General features: G+C 37.9%; 1 protein-coding gene across 3 annotated transcripts in view; it reads left to right on the forward strand.

The window, feature by feature from the left end:
• Positions 1 to 16,318, forward strand: part of LOC143691281 (aldo-keto reductase family 1 member C1-like) — a 52,411-nt gene that overhangs the window by 23,358 nt on the left and 12,735 nt on the right. For all 3 annotated transcript variants that reach the window (XM_077169531.1, XM_077169532.1, XM_077169533.1), the window contains 3 exons: positions 641 to 763; positions 6,105 to 6,214; positions 7,127 to 7,292. In XM_077169531.1, coding sequence (XP_077025646.1) covers positions 641 to 763; positions 6,105 to 6,214; positions 7,127 to 7,292 — 399 coding nt within the window. The remainder of the gene's footprint in view (positions 1 to 640; positions 764 to 6,104; positions 6,215 to 7,126; positions 7,293 to 16,318) is intronic.

The raw sequence follows: 16,318 nt of genomic DNA on the forward strand, positions 1-16,318 counted from the left end.
CCTGAATCAGAGGATTCCAATATTGGAATTGAGAAAGTTGAAACTCTATGTGAGAAGAATTGAGGGGATCAGGAAGACTGACCAGAATAGTCAGTTCCTGGAAGCAAATGATGGAAGTGTTTTAAGGAAAAAAATATCAATTGTGTGCACTGCTACCTCTCAGTCATGTAAGTACGCACCTTGCATTGAACAATTTAGGATCTCAACAAAGATTCTATGGTGGCATATGTCCTGGAGAGCATTATGGAAATGTTCAAGAGAGGAGGATGGGGAACAGTGAGGATAGCAGCATTTTCTTTCTTTCTTTTTTTTTTTTTAACATGGGCAGGCACCAGGAACCAAACCGAATGCTCTGGCATGGCAGGTGAGCATTCTTGCCTGCTGAGCCACCGTGGCCCACCCAGCATTTTCTTTCAATGTGCAATTGTTTCCTTAGTTTTCCATAAAAGGAACCAGTCATCTCTCTCTACTTAATTCATCTCTTTCCACTCTTAGATTTTTACCTTTTTTCTCTGAGACAAAGTCTGTCACCTCCATGGTCATTTCTTGAAAGGGGTTCTTATTAACGGTGGTATTTTTCATCATTTCTTGATCTATAGTCAATCTAACTAAATTCTTCTTCACAACCCCTTCTTTCCAGGCCCTGGAGAAGTGCAAGGACAGAGGATTGACCAAGTCCATTGGTGTGTCCAACTTTAACCGCAGGCAGCTGGAGATGATCCTGAACAAGCCAGGGCTCAAGTACAAGCCTGTCTGCAACCAGGTGACTAGTTCCCTTGGTTCATTGGGCCTTTCCCTTTTCTGTTCTTCACCTCCTCACCTGCACTTCTTCCAGATGCCCATGGGTCAAACCTCGTTTTCATCTTACCTTTATAGACCTGGATATTCTGGGGAGACATCAGCTGTCTAAAAGGAAAGAGAAAAAGCCCTTAATTGTATCTCAGCACAGTAAATTTAGGCAAATTGTGAGGAAATCATAGTGCTAAGTTATATGAAAGAATGTAGAGGCAGGGAAAATGATTAAGAAGGGCTGGAAGAATTAACATCTTTAGGAGGAAGGTGGGCATTCACCTGAGCTTTAAAGCATGGCCAGAGATTGGATGAATGAAAGTGATTTGGGATGAGCTGCATATAGTAAAGGATTCAGTAAGCATGGAAGAGCAAGTATAAACAAGAACGAGTGAAAATAAGATCAGATAAGTGTTAAGGTTTTGTGTTGGAATTTGAAGCCTTAGTTCTTCATCCTGGTTCTTAACAGAGGAAGCACACATATGGCAGATATTCATATGAATCTATTAAATAATTGTGGTTTGATGGATTACATAATCAGTTTAAGGTAGTGATAAAGCTGAAAGAAATAAACACTAAGGAATTTTGCCTGGGTAGCCAGGTGTTCTAGTTTGCTAGCTGCCAGAATGCAATATATCAGAAACAGAATGGCTTTTAAAAAGGGGAATTTAATAAGGTGCTAGTTTACAGTTTTAAGGCCAAGAAAATGTCTCAATTACAAGTCTATAGGAATGTTCAATCAAAGGCATCCACGGAAAGATACCTTGGTTCAAAAAGCCTGATGAATTTCATGCTGTCTCTCTCAAGTGGAAAGGCACATGGAGACAACACTCAGAGTTTCTCCCTCATCTGGAAAGACACATGTTGAACATGGTCAGGGTTCTTCTCTCATCTAGAAGGGCACATGGTGAACATGGCATCATCTGCCAGTTTCTTCTCTTGGCTTCCTATTTCATGAAGCTCCCCGGGAAGCATTTTTCTTCTTCATTTCCAAAGGTCACTGGCCTGTGGGCTCTCATGGCTATGTCATTCTTCTCTGCTCTCTCTGAATCACCTTCATTCCCCAAAATGTTTCCTCTTTCATAGGACTGCAGAAACTTCTCAAGACCCACCCAAATGTGTGGAGACATGTCATCATCTAGTCCAGCATAGCAAGCACTCTTGATTAAATCATATCATCCAGGAAGATGATCTGATTACAGTTTCAAACATACAGTATTGAATAGGGATTATTCTGCCTTTATGAAATGGGATTTAGATCAAAACATGGCTTTTCTAGGAGACATGCATCCTTTCAAACCAGCACATTCCACCCTCTGGACCCTAAAAAGGCATGTTTTTCCCACATATGAAATACATTAATTGCATTACAATATCAGAGAACCTTAAACCACTTCAGTAGCAATACAAATGAAATGCAAAATTAGGAACAATACAAACTCCTATCAAAGTTAGTTATGGGCATGGTCTTTCTAAGGCAAAATTGTCCTCTGATTTTGGACCTTTGAAAACTCATAACAAGTTATTTGCTGCCAACATACAAAGGAGGAACAGTCATGGGATGCATACACATATTTCCATATGGAGGAAAGAAGACAGGGGTCACCGGACCCATACAGTTTCAAAACCCGCATAGCAAAGTCCATTAGATTTCAAAGTCTGAGAGTCATTTGTCTTCAGTGCTTCTGAAAGCATCAGTCCCACCCTTTCTAAGGGCCTATGCAGAGGCCTGCCTCTCTCCAAACGCAAGCTTGGGGGACATTGGGGAAACCACCTTTTTCTCGGCTCCACCTTCTCAAAGCACCCTGTCAAAGACTCTCTGCCATCTCCAGGGAACACACTCAACCCCACCATGTGGTGGCAGCCAGGCTCTTCCCAAACCCCAAGGAATATGCTTCACCCTCTCCAAGGCCTGAAGCAGCATGACTCTTCCATGGCAACCAGGTGGAAGGCCCAACCTCTGCCTTTGCGGCAAACTCACCCTCTCCACAGGCTTGGATGGGTCCACTCTCCTGGCCCGAGGTTTCTTGACCTCAGACTTCAGCCTCCATGGTTTTGCCTCTGAAGTTGTTTTTCCTCCAATGTGTCCCTTCTCTGAGCCACCCAGTCTAGACTGGCAGTGGCTCTGTTTACACAGGCCCCGAAGCACTGTTATCAGCTTTCTATGCAGTAGCATTGGATCATGCCCATCAGATGTAAGGAGTTTCCACAAGTCCTTCCTGGATAACTTCAAGCCCAATCCTGACTTTCTCTGAAATGGCTGGCTGTTCCCACATTTAGTTAAATCCTCATGTGAGGCACTATTCTCTGAGGTAACCCTTCCTGTAAGCCCAGAATTTTCCAAGACATCAATTTCTGGTTTCTTTGTACTCAAGAGTTCAGTTTTCAGCTTATCTTTCTTTTGTCATATTTCACTATAAGCTGTGAGGAGAAACCAGGCTGCACTTTGGACATTTAATATGGAGATCTCTTCTGCTAAATATCCAAGTTCCTGGCTTTTAAAATCTGCTTTCCAACCAAAGCCACTAGTCAATTTTGCCAGATTATCTGCCATTTTAAAACAAGGATCACCTTCCCTCCACTCTGTGATGACACACATCTCATTTCTGTCTAGAGCCTGGTCAGAGGTATCTTTAGAGTCCACATTTCTACCAAGATTCTCTTCAAAGCATTCTAGACCTTCTCTATCAAGCTTCTCATAACTCCTCCAGATTTTTCCCCTTATTCATTTAAAAAGCTGTTCCAACATGTTTGGTATTTGCAAACTGCAGCAGCAGCACCCCACTCTACAGTACCAAAATCTTTTCTAGTTTGCTAGCTGCCAGAATGCAATATACCAGAAACAAAATGGCTTTCAAAAAGGGGAGTTTAATAAGTTGCTAGTTTACAGTTCTAAGGCCAAGAAAATGTCCCAATTACAAATCTATAGAAATGTCCAATCAAAGGCATCCAGGGAAAGATACCTTGGTTCAAGAAGGCCAATGAAGTTCATGGTTTCTCTCTCAAGTGGAAGGGCACGTGGCAAACACAGTCAGAGTTTCTCTCTCATCTGTAAAGGCACATGATGAACACAGTCAGGGTTCCTCTCTCATCTGGAAGGGCACATGGTGAACACGGCATCATCTGCCAGCTTCTCCTGGCTTCCTGTTTCATGAAGCTCGTGGAAGGCATTTACCTTCTTCATCTCCAAAGGTTGCTGGTTTGTGGGCTCTCGGGACTAGGTCATTCTTCTCTGCTCTCTCTGAATTGTCCTCATTCCCCAAAATGTTTCCTCTTTTACAGGACTCCAGAAACTTCTCAAGATCCACCCAAATGGGTGGAGACATGTCATCATCTAGTTCAGTTTAACAACCACTCCTGATTAAATCACATCACCCAGGGAGATGATCTGATTACAGTTTCAAGTATACAGTATTGAATAGAGATTATTCTGCCTTTATGAAATGGGATTTATATTAAAACATGGTTTTTTTAGAGGACATACATCCTTTCAAACAGCATCCCAGGACAGACCTTATGACTAAATCTTGGTCTGGTTCTCCTCTCTGCTTTCTATAATTAAATTAGTTGTTCAAAATACCTGTTCTAAGGTTGGTTTTTGTTCTAACTTACCTGTTAAGAACTTGGAACACAGGAATGGTGGAGGCTCCTACACTGGATGATATCATTTCAAAATTGAAGAATATGTTTTCAATATAGAGTGATATACAACCATGGATTCAAATACAAACAATAAAATTTATTTTGGGTCTGTTGGTAATTTCATCCTTAATTTTTTCAAAACTTTAGAACAAGGTAAAATTTAAAATATGATTCAGCTAACATGCTAACATGCATATTTCCTCTTCTGTCATGTTTACTCTACCCTTTCAAATTAAGTTGTAGACTTGACATGACACACCAACATACCTCATATTCCATCTCATGAGTGTGAAGACATTCTTCTACACACTCACAGTCCTACATTTATTTCTAACCTAATTCATAATGATTCCTTAAAATTATTTGCTTTCCAGTTTATGTTCATTTTTCCCCATTTTTAAATAATAAATCCTTCACTAGTTCTTTTTTATCTAGGAGCCGTTATAGCTCATGTATTACTTTTCTACATTTCTTTAACTCTTTCAATCTCTAAAAATGACTCAACCATTTTTATCCCATGATAAACTGGAAGATTTTGTCTAATACTATTTATCAGATTGTAGGCTTCTGGTGTTAGTTAACTTGATCCTCTATTTCAAGTTTTAATAAACTAAAAGTTACATCTGAAGATTTTATTAGATTCAGGTTAAATATTTCTGGCAAGCAAATTTCACCAGGATGATGAGTCTTTCAAATTGCACCCCATTATGAAGTATGTAATTACAGGTTGTCTATTATTGAGGCTAGATTCCATGTCTTGGTTAATCTACTAGAAGCCACATCTACTCTATACCATTTGTTTTTCCCTTTATAATTGCCAGGAGATATGACAGGAGTTTTTTAGGCATTGGGGACAACTCTAGGCTCCCTGCAATGTTTTAAAGATATCCTTAAATGCTTGATATCCTGCTAAGACTCTTGCCTAAACTATAATTTCATGAAGGTTGGCAGCTACTCATTTTCTACTTCTATCACTCTTTTTACACTCTTTGATGATATTTTTCTACGTTAAAATTTTTTTCATCTACTGGGAATAAACTATAATTGTAATTATTGACAAGATAATGTTTATTTTTTCCTTTAGTTATCAACATACTCATGGTTTCTTATTATGTTCACTCTGAACAATTGTTTTTCACACTCTGTGCCTTTCTTTTTCTCTCTCCTCACTATGGAATCATTGATTGAATGTGATAAGGAATGTAATAGTCAATATTCCATTTCATAATCACGTCCACCCAAATGTGAACAATGGGTTTCTCCCAAAAGGGTTGTGTTGTTTTTTACAAATTCTTATAGGCCTTAGACTGATTTTTTCCTTGTTACCACGGTTTGATGTCCAAAGCTCAAATAGTTCCTTCCAATCTCGTATCCAGAATTAGTCATTTTTCCTTGAAGAAGCCAAAAACATTTAGAACAAATATTGGGAAATGGAGGTGCTTATTCTCTGGAACATCATGGTTTTGACCTTTCTAGTGCAGAGGTAAATTTTCTATCTCTAGAGCAGAGATAGAAAATTTACCTTAGATCAAGTAATTAGTTTATGCTGATATTTTCAGTTCCCATTTAACTGTTCAACTTCTTTAACTTTTAACCTTTCTCTTACAATTTACGTTTAAGGTTTTTTTTTTTTTTAATATAATCTGATACATTTCTGTCTTGGCTTTCCATAGGTAGAATGTCACCCTTACTTCAACCAGAGAAAACTGTTGAACTTCTGCAAGTCAAAAGATATTGTACTTGTGGCCTACAGTGCTCTGGGAACTCAACGAGATAAAAGATGGTAATGACAACAATAGGGAGTTTAACTAAAACTCCGTTGAGATTTTTTGATTGAAAAAAAACATTTCAATCACATCAAACTATGTTTCCCAGAGTTAACTCCCAACTGTTAGTTTAAATGGTGTATAGGGCCTATAGAAATACTCCTCCCTTACTCCAGAGCATGGCTTTGCACTGCATCTATCTGGTCATACTAGTTAGTAATAATATCGGCATTAAAATATAGACATCATCCAAAAGGTGAGACCAAAGGCATAATCTCAAGTAATAATATTAAATATTAAAAGTTCAAGTAACAACTTCTATAAGCTTCAGTTACTTTATGTGAAAATGTAGAGTTATATAATTCCCAGGTATATGAGTATAGAGAGGGAAATTGCCATCTCTATACATTTTGCAGTCTTCTGTTAAAATATTACATATTGCACTTGATTCTTAATGATGAAAGTGTACAGCTTTCATTTTGAGCCTGGAAGATTTTCAATGATATGTTAGATATGTTAAAATGAAAATTACCCAAATCTTCCCTTTCTTTCTTCCCATAAAATTTCTTGTCCTACTTTGAGAGCTCTATCAAGAGATGAAATAAAGCCATAGGGAAGTAGAAAAGAAAATTTTAAGGGTCTGGAACCATTCCTCACCATCTCAAGCATACTTACAAATGACCAGGAGGACTTGACACAGCACTGATTGTTGGAACCCACATGGAGGGGTGGGAGGGGTCTGACTTGATAGATCTGGAGTGAAGTTTTAGAATTTGTATTTCTAATACATTCCTGGTGGTATAGGCTGCTGGCCTAGAGACCACATTTTGAGACACTCCAGTCTCAGATAGATCACCTTGCCTGGGAGGAGCCCCCTAGTAAATTGAATACTGTGTGGCAGATATTCAGCCTTGCTGCCTTCCTTCCAGGGTGGACCAGAACTCACCTGTTCTCTTGGATGATCCAGTTCTTTGTGATTTGGCAAAAAAGCACAAGCGCACCCCAGCCCTCATTGCTCTTCGCTACCAGATACAGCGTGGGGTGGTGGTCCTGGCCAAGAGTTTCAATGAGAAGCGGATCAAAGAAAACATGCAGGTGATGAGCAGGGCTGTGGCCCAGGAGGCCTCAGTATTATCCCCACATATGTTTTGATTTGCAAGCATCTCAACACATCCTTGGGCCACTTGATTTCCCTAATGTTTTTTATGCAGGTGTATCCCATGTGCACTCCCATTAATTTTCTCCTTCTTCTGCAATGTCAGCAGAATGATAGTAGTTGGAGTAAAGATTGGGCAGGTGTCAGAAAATTTGTTACAGCCCTATCTGTTTAACCGAGTCTGTAACCTTGCTGAAGTGACATCTTATTTGCTTCATTTCTGAAATAAGGCAGCTGTATTAAGTAATCTTCAGTCTCCAAATCTCTAGGATACTTTTTTCCCCAGGATCTCATTGACATCCAGAAAGGACAAGCTGAAAAGGAGAACAGATAATCCCTAATTATATTTGGTCCTTGAACAATTTTCTTATCCATGAGTTTTTGCAGGAAGAGGTCCCATTCCTGCAGTAAAGCTAAACATTCTTCTCTTCTCTGATATTTGACACATTTAATGAGTTGTTTTGAAATTACTTTTAAAATGTAAATAGTCTTAAAATGAAGAAAGTGGAAAATAATTCTCCTCTGCTTGTTCTTCAGTCTCCCAGTTAAACATCTTTCTCTCCATATCAGTATCTGTTGTTCTTTCCTGTATCACTTCCTGAAGCATACCCTGAGTATATATGCTCTTTAGAACTAAAGGAAGATTATACAAAAATGGTGTACAATTTTTTTTTAACTTAAACTTCAGAGAAACAATTTTTCATTTTGATTTGAAAAGACAAACTTTCTATTTCAATATGTGTTTTCAATTTCAGCCGGGAGTTGAGTAAGTCAACTTGCTGCCACAAGCTTTCTAAAAATATGAAAGATATAAATACAGAATGAGTGTAGGTATGTAAAATATGTCCTACACATATTTATACCTAAAATAATAACAATGTACTGGAAACCTTCGAACCATTCAGGTTATGAGATAACATACGTGCTGGTTTGAAATGACGTATGTACCCTTAAAAAGCCATGCTTTAATCCTAATCCCATTTTGTAAAGGCAATTGTTTCTTCCAGTCGCTATTCATTATGGTATGGTTGAATCTATAATTAGATCATCTCCCTAGAGGTGTGATTTAATCAAGAATGGTTGTTAAACTGGATTAGGTAGAGGCATGTCTCCACCCATTTGGGTGGGTCTTGGTTAAATTCTGAAGTCCTATAAAAGAGGAAACATTTTGGAGAATGAGAGATTCAGAGAGAGCAGAGCAGAACAACATAGCCACGAGAACCAGAGTCCACCAGCCAGTGACCTTTGGATATGAAAAAGGAAAATGCTTCCCAGGGAGCTTCATGAAACAGGAAGCCAGGAGAGGAAGCAAGCAGATGACACTGTGTTTGCCACATGCCCTTCCAGATGATGGAGAAATTCTGACTGTGTTGGACATGTACCCTTCCACTTGAGAGAGAAATCCTGAACCTCATTGGCTTTCTTGAACCAAGGTATCTTTCCCTGGATGCCTTTGATTGGACATTCCTATGGTCTTGTTTTAATTGGGACATTTTCTTGGCCTTAAAACTATAAACTAGCAACTTATTAAATTTCCCTTTTTGAAAGCCATTCTGTTTCTGGTATATTGCATTCCAGCAGCTAGCAAACTAGAACAACATATTTTCCTTCTCTGATCCTTACTCATGATCTCTCCTTCCCCCCAGAGAACCCATTTTCTAAATTTTATGATAACCATTGTTTTCATTAATTATTTTCATAATTTGTTATCAAAGAGTATATTACCTAAGGTATGTTTCATTTTACTTTTTGAGCATTGTAGGAGTGGAATCAAATGATGTTCTTCTACAAGTAGCTTCATTTAGTTAAGATATAGTGTGAAAATCATCTATGTTGATGCATGAAGGTGTACTTGATTCACTTTCAACTCCACATAGTGTAGCATCTTATGAATATATTGTAAGTTACTTATCAAAATTTTTAGAGCCATTTGTGATGTTTGTATATTTCTTAGCTTTTTTGCCCATTTTATGTAATTCTTCTAGATACATTTTTGCATGTGTCTCCTCATACACTTATAATAGTGTACCCTTTGGATATTTTCTTAGATCTATGACTGAATTGCCAAGAAATAGTATATGAGCAGGTTTATATTTATTTGATTGCATCAAACCTTCCACAGTGTGATTTTTTCCTCTGTCTACTCTTTGGGGCCATAAATGATATATGTCTTTGCTCCACATTCCAGACAACGCAATATTGCCAACATTTCCATTTTTAGGCAATCTGTATGCTAGGCAATACCCCTCTTTATGTTTTTTTCATATCTCTGAATACTAATGGAGCTTACTATGCCAACTTTTATTATATTGTCTGTCTTTTATTTACTTGTAGAAGATTATTTTTATACCATTAGCTATAGCTTAATAACTTACCACTCTAAAATTTAGGTGCTTAATGTAAAAAACATATATTTAACTAATAACTTTGGATCCATGATTTGTGCTCAGCTCAGCTGAACAGTCCTTATTGGGATATCTTCTGAATTTCTGTCAAGTACAGGGCAGCCAGGAACTCTGCTTCCTAGTTTGGTGCTATTTTCAGGGTGACTTAACTTTTCTCCACATGGTTTTTCATCCTCTAGCCAAGTATCCCAGCCTTTACATCATGATGGTGGCAATTATCAAAGAGACAATTGAAGTATGTTCAGAGCCCTCTCAGGTTTAGGCAGAAAATTGGCTCATCATAGCATCTCAAAATGATATTGACCAAGGAAGTCATAAGGACAGGACAGGTTCAGGAGGAGAAGAAATGGACACCACCTCCTGAAGGGAGGAGATGCAAAGTTACATTGGAAAACGTGTGGATACAGGGAGAGGTAAAGGATTGAGGGCAACTTTTTGAATTAGATAAATCAAATGATATTTTATTAGTGAAAGGGGAATGAAATTCATTTTTTAAGAAATAACTTTACCCCATACTTACTGTTTCCATATACTAGATTATTTCACCTGTTCACCAAACTGGATGCAAAATCGTCAGGACCAAATAAAAGTTTCACGAGTTTGATTTTCTCCTTCACACTATAGGACATTTTCTTTTGTTGTTGTTAAAACTTTTAATTGTATTAACTTATATATAACTAAAAATTTTCCATTTTAATTATTTTAAGTGTACAATACATTGGTATTCATTATATACATAATATTGTGCTGCTATCACCAACATTCATTACCAAACATTTTTTAACTTTTTAATTGTTAATATAGCATACATACAAACAAAGAAATAAAGAAGCAATAGATTTCCAAGCACCCTTCAACAAGTCCCTTCAACAGGACAGATCCCAGAGTTTATCATGGGCCACCACATGATCCTCTAAGATTTTTCTTTCTAGCTGCTCCAGAATATAGAAAGCTAAAAGGCATAAATATGTTTTATCATCACAGTTGATGTTTTTTTCTTTTTTGTGAAGAATAACATATACAAAAAAGCAATAAGTTTCAAAGTGTAGTACCACAATTTAGTTGTAGAAGACATTTCAGAGTTTGACATGGGTTACAATTCCACAATTTTACGTTTTTGCTTTTAGCTGTTCTAAGATACTGGAGACCAAAAGATATATCAGTTTATTGATTCAGCAATCACATTCATTTGTTAAATCTTATCTTCTCTGTACAACTCCACCATCACCTCTGATCTTACTATCCCTCTCCTTAGGGGTGTTTGGGCTATGGCCATTCCAACTTTTTCATGTTGGAAGGGTCTGTCAGTGATATGAGGTAGGGAGATGAAACTATCTGATGTTCTACAGAGGCTGGGCTCTCTGAGCCACAACTTATCTGATCCGGGTCCCATCCAAGAGTTGTAGGTTTCTGTACAGTTACACCAGTGTATGGAACACGTGTGGAATCCCGTATATTGCCCTAGGTGTTCTTGAGGACTGGCTGGAATGGTCCTGGCTGGGGTTTGGCAGGTAATGAGAGGTAGCAATGTCTATCTGAAGCTTGTGTAAGCGCAACATCCAGAATAGCCTCTCAACTCTATTTGAACTCTCTCTGTCACTGATACTTTATTAGTTACACTTCTTTTCCCCCTTTTGGTCAGGATGGCATTGTTCATCCCACAGTGCCAGGACTGGATTCATCCCTGGGAGTCATCTCCCACACCACTAGGGAGACTTTCATCCATGGATGTCATGTTCCAAGTAGCGGGGTGGGCAATGATTTCACTTCCAGAGTTTAGGGAGAATGGGGCCATATCTGAGCAACAAAAGAGGTCATCCAGAAGTAATTCTTAGGCATACCTATAGATAGGCTAAGCTTCTCCACTACCTACATAACTTTCACGAGAGTAAGCCGCATGATCAAGGGCATGGCTTATTGATTTGGGTGTCCCTAAAGTTTAACACAGTAGCAGGGGATTCCCATATGGTAAACTTTAATAGTTCCATATTTTTTCTCCCATCCCTCAAATGACTTTGCCAATAATTTTTGATTATCTGCTTAATATACTCTAGGATGTATCCAGGCATTACCTTAAGCTATGCTGAATTCAAGGACCTCTTTCTTATTCTGGACTCCCTGTGTTTCATTTGTTCAAATGAGCTGCACAGATAAGTTTATTTACATTGTATGCTACAGAAAATTTTGGTTCCAGACCAAATAAACCTTTCTTCCTTTGGTCTCAAAGAGTATGTGAGGTTCTAAAATATATAAACAATGTTTTCCTTACCCCTGTGTCCTGAATTACTTTAAGTCTAACTGATCGGCTTCATTCTTATCTCTAAATATCATGTTATATATATATGCACAAACAGCCTCTCAGATGCAGAAATAATAATTACTCAGGACTAAATATATTTGCTACAAAAGCTTACAATGTAGGCTGCTGTTTTTTTATAAGCATTTTTGTAACAGCACAACATCCATTCATAAGCATGCACCATCATTCACCAATCTACTTCTCAGTCAGTGCATCCTTCAGCCAGCTGCTTTCATCAGGCATCATGTATAGTGCCAAAAGTCCACAGTACATCAAGAGTCACAGTTTTAGATAATTTCATTGTTCTCAAAAGAAAGAAAACCAATAAACACACCCTTGCCAAATAGTAAATCTAAACCTCCTCATAACTCTGTCTTTCCCCCCATCATTTACCTCTGCTGTTGCTGTGATAGTTCTGATGTTTTCCTTTTAAACATAGCCCATCGCATGCAATAGCAGTTTTCCCCTGTGCCCTGGACTTAAGCACTCCTTGTATGTGAATCATACCTTTGAAGTAGTTCTTGCAAGAACCAATTTATATTTCCAGTGTCAATCAGTGTGACACATCAGTCTACACAGCCCCTTTCAATCCTGTTCATCTTCAATATACTTTGAATATATACACACATATGTTATAATATACATACATAACATCACTTATAGACCCACTAGAGAACTACCTTCACTTCTATCTATTCCCTTACATTGGAGTTCAACCTCATTAGCTAACTGTTCACCCATCTCCAGCGTCTATGTATCTCTAAGTCCCCTATATTCTGTATTATAAGCCTCTGATTTTATCTCTAGAATGGTCATAAAAGTGGAATCATACAGTATCTACCCTTTTGCCCTTTTGTGTCTAGCTTATTTCACTCAACATTATGTCCTCAAGGCTCATCCATCTTGTTACGTGTTTCAGGATGTCATTTTGTCTTACTGCTGCATAATATTCCATCATATGTACATAGCACATTTTGTTAACCACTTGTCTGTTGATAGGAATTTGGTTTGTTTCCATCTTTGGCGATTGCAGTAATGCTGCTATGAACATCGGTTTGCAATTGTCTGCTTGTGTCATAGCTTTCCGCTCTTCTGGGTATATACCAAGTACTGCTATTGCAGGGTCATAGGGCAACTCGATATTTAGTTTCCTAAGGAATTGCCAAACAGTCTTCCATAGTGGCTGCACCATTATACATTCTCACCAGCAGTGCATAAGAGTCCCGGTTTCTACACATCCTCTCCAACATCTATAGTTTCCTGTTTGTTTAATAGCAGCCATTCTCATAGGTGTGATGTGGTATCTCACACTCATTTTTTTCTTCAGGTGCATGGTCTGGGAATCAAACTCGGGTCTCCCACATGGAAGGCAAGCATTCTACCACTGAAACACCCATACACCCCTCATACTCTTGAACAGATTTTCCCCAATAGCCAATGAAAATGAACATCTCTTCATGTGCTTTTGAGCCATCTGTATTTGCTCTTCAGAAAATTACCTATTCATATCTTTAGCCCATTCTGTAATTGGGTTATTTGTTCTTTTGTTGTTGAGTGGTATGATTTCTTTGTGTAGGCAGGATATCAAGTCTTTGTCCAATATGTGATTTTCTCCCATTGAGTTGGCTGCCTCTTCATTTTTTTGACGAAATCTTTTGAGGTGCAGAAGCATTTGATTATGGGGGTTCCCATTTATCTATTTTTTCTTTTGTTGCTTATGCTTTGGCTGTAAAGTTTAGAAAGCTACCTCCTATTACTAGGTCATGAAGATGTTTCCCTACATTTTCTTCTAGATGATTTATGGTGCTAATTCTTATATTTAGGTGTTTGACCCACTTTGAGTTAATTTTTGTGTAACGTGTTAGGTAGGTGTCCTCTTTCATTCTTTTGGCTATTGATATCCATGCCCATTTATTGGAAAGACTATTTTGTCCCAGTTCAAAGGATTTGTGGCGTGATCAAAAATCAGTTGACTATAGATTTGGTGGTCTACTTCTGCACTATTGATTTGATTCCATTGGTCAATGCTTCTATCTTTCTACCAGTACCATGCTGTTTTGACCACTGTGGTTTTATAAAAGGTTTAAAGTCAGGGAGAGTTAGTCTTCCCATTCGTTCTTCTTTTTAAGGATGCTAGGAGCAGGTGGGGGATTTGGTGGGGCAGGGGTGCTTGGACCGTGGGGTGTGGGGGCAGGTGACAGGGTTCAGGTATGTGGTGTGTGGGGTAAGTCATGGATCATAGTGCTGCACTGATGAGGGTAGCACATTCAAAGAACACGACTTGGCTTACTTTCTAGTCCCCATCTTCCTGACTGGGCACTGCTGTGTGTTCTAGGTTTCTGCATTAGGCTCCAGTTTTCTCCTTTTCAATTCCTCAACTTTGCAACCAGGGCCACCTTAGGTGGTGCGGAAGACTCTCCCAGGTCAGTTACACTCTTGAATCACCTTATATGTCACCCTGCAGTCCTTTCTCTAACTTTTCCTTGGAGCAGGGGGAACTCAATCTACTCTATTCCACCATCATTCCAGAGCTCCCAATTTTGTAAACAATCTATCACATTTATATATTCAGGACATTAATCCTTTGTCATATGCACATATAGTTGTTGAAATATCTTCTCCCAATTTGTACTTAGTTTTCATTTTCTTGATAGTATGTTTTAATTAACCAAATGTCCAAGTCCATTATAATCAAAATCATCATGTATTTCATGTGTGTTTCATGCTTGTTGTGTCCTTTCCTAACTTCAGCAACACACAATATTTTTCTGTATTATTTGTGAAACTATTATATACTTTGCTTTCAAATTCACATCTTCAATTTACCTGGAATGGTTTTTTAGTACTATGTAAAGTTAGAATTCAAATACATATATAAGTATTTGATATACTTACATAGATTTATATATATATTTTATATATATATATACACACACACGCGTAAATGCATATATAAGTATATACACGTGGTATATATATACATAAGTATATGTGTGTGTATGTAGTTAAAAATGGATATCTAAGTTTTTGAGCACCAATTATTCAAAGTTTCATATTTTCTCACAAATATTCATTGTTATCTCTATTATATATCAAGTATCCATACTCTATTTTTTATCTCTCTCATCTCTCAATTGGTCTGTTTTGAAATTCTGTCTGAATTTGTTGGAAAGTAAGTACTGCCATCCAAAATGGTAATCATTTTTTCCTGTCTCCTTGTTTTTATCTAAGATTACCTTGATTACTTTTTATTGTTTTTCATTTTATATATAATTTAATAAAACTTCATTGACTTCCAAAAAAGAGCTTTTTCATAAGATGAATTGAAACTGAAGATCAAAATGGAGTTAAAGGTTTCTGTCCATTAATAATAATTCCAATTCATGATCATGATGCGAGTTTCCACTTACTCGGGTGTTCTTTAATATTTTAAATTAATACCTGTTTTGGTTGCTAAACCTGCTAAACTCAATATGCCAGAAATATATTAACTTTTTACAAAGGGGATTTATTGTTACAATTTACAGCTCTTGGGCCATGAAAATGTCCAAATTAAGGCATCAAGAGGAAGATATCTTGTCTCTGAATAAAGGCCTCTGGTTTCCAGGTTTCCTCTGTTCCATTGGAAAGGATGTGGTGATGTCCACCAATTCCTTGTTCCTGGGCCTCAGGAACTCTCAGCCTCTGTTTCCAGTGCCTTTCTCTCTGAGCATCTGGGAGCCCTTGCTTGCTTCTCCAGAGACATCTCCCTGAGCTGTCTGTGTCCTGCAGGTCTTCTCCCGGCATCTCCGGGATGTTTCTTTCTCTCTACATCCTTCACATGGTTTCATCTCTCTGCTTTCTGTCTCCAATTGTCTTTGGGCATTTCTTTCTCTCTTAGCTTCTCCTGGGGCATTTTCTTTCTCTTAGCCTCACTGAACTCTCTCCAAAATGTCTTTTTCTTAAAGGACTCCAGAAAGCAGATTAAGACCACCTTGAATTGGGCAGGTCACATCTCCATGGAAACAACCTAATCAAAAGTTTCCACAAACAATAGGTTTACTCCTCAAGATTGGATTAAAAGAGCATGGGATTCTTGGAACACATAACAGATTCTAGCAAGGACAATAACAAATCAATCTCCATAAATGTATTGGTGTATCATTTTTTGCCCAAGATATTCATAGATAAATAATAATTTTGCTAATTCTTCATAACGTTTTCCTAAATTTATATTTTGAAAACTAGCAAATGTTCAGAAAAGTTCATGTAAAACCTCTAT

Source organism: Tamandua tetradactyla, chromosome 7, assembly GCF_023851605.1.
Source record: "Tamandua tetradactyla isolate mTamTet1 chromosome 7, mTamTet1.pri, whole genome shotgun sequence".
Lineage (NCBI taxonomy): Eukaryota > Metazoa > Chordata > Mammalia > Pilosa > Myrmecophagidae > Tamandua > Tamandua tetradactyla.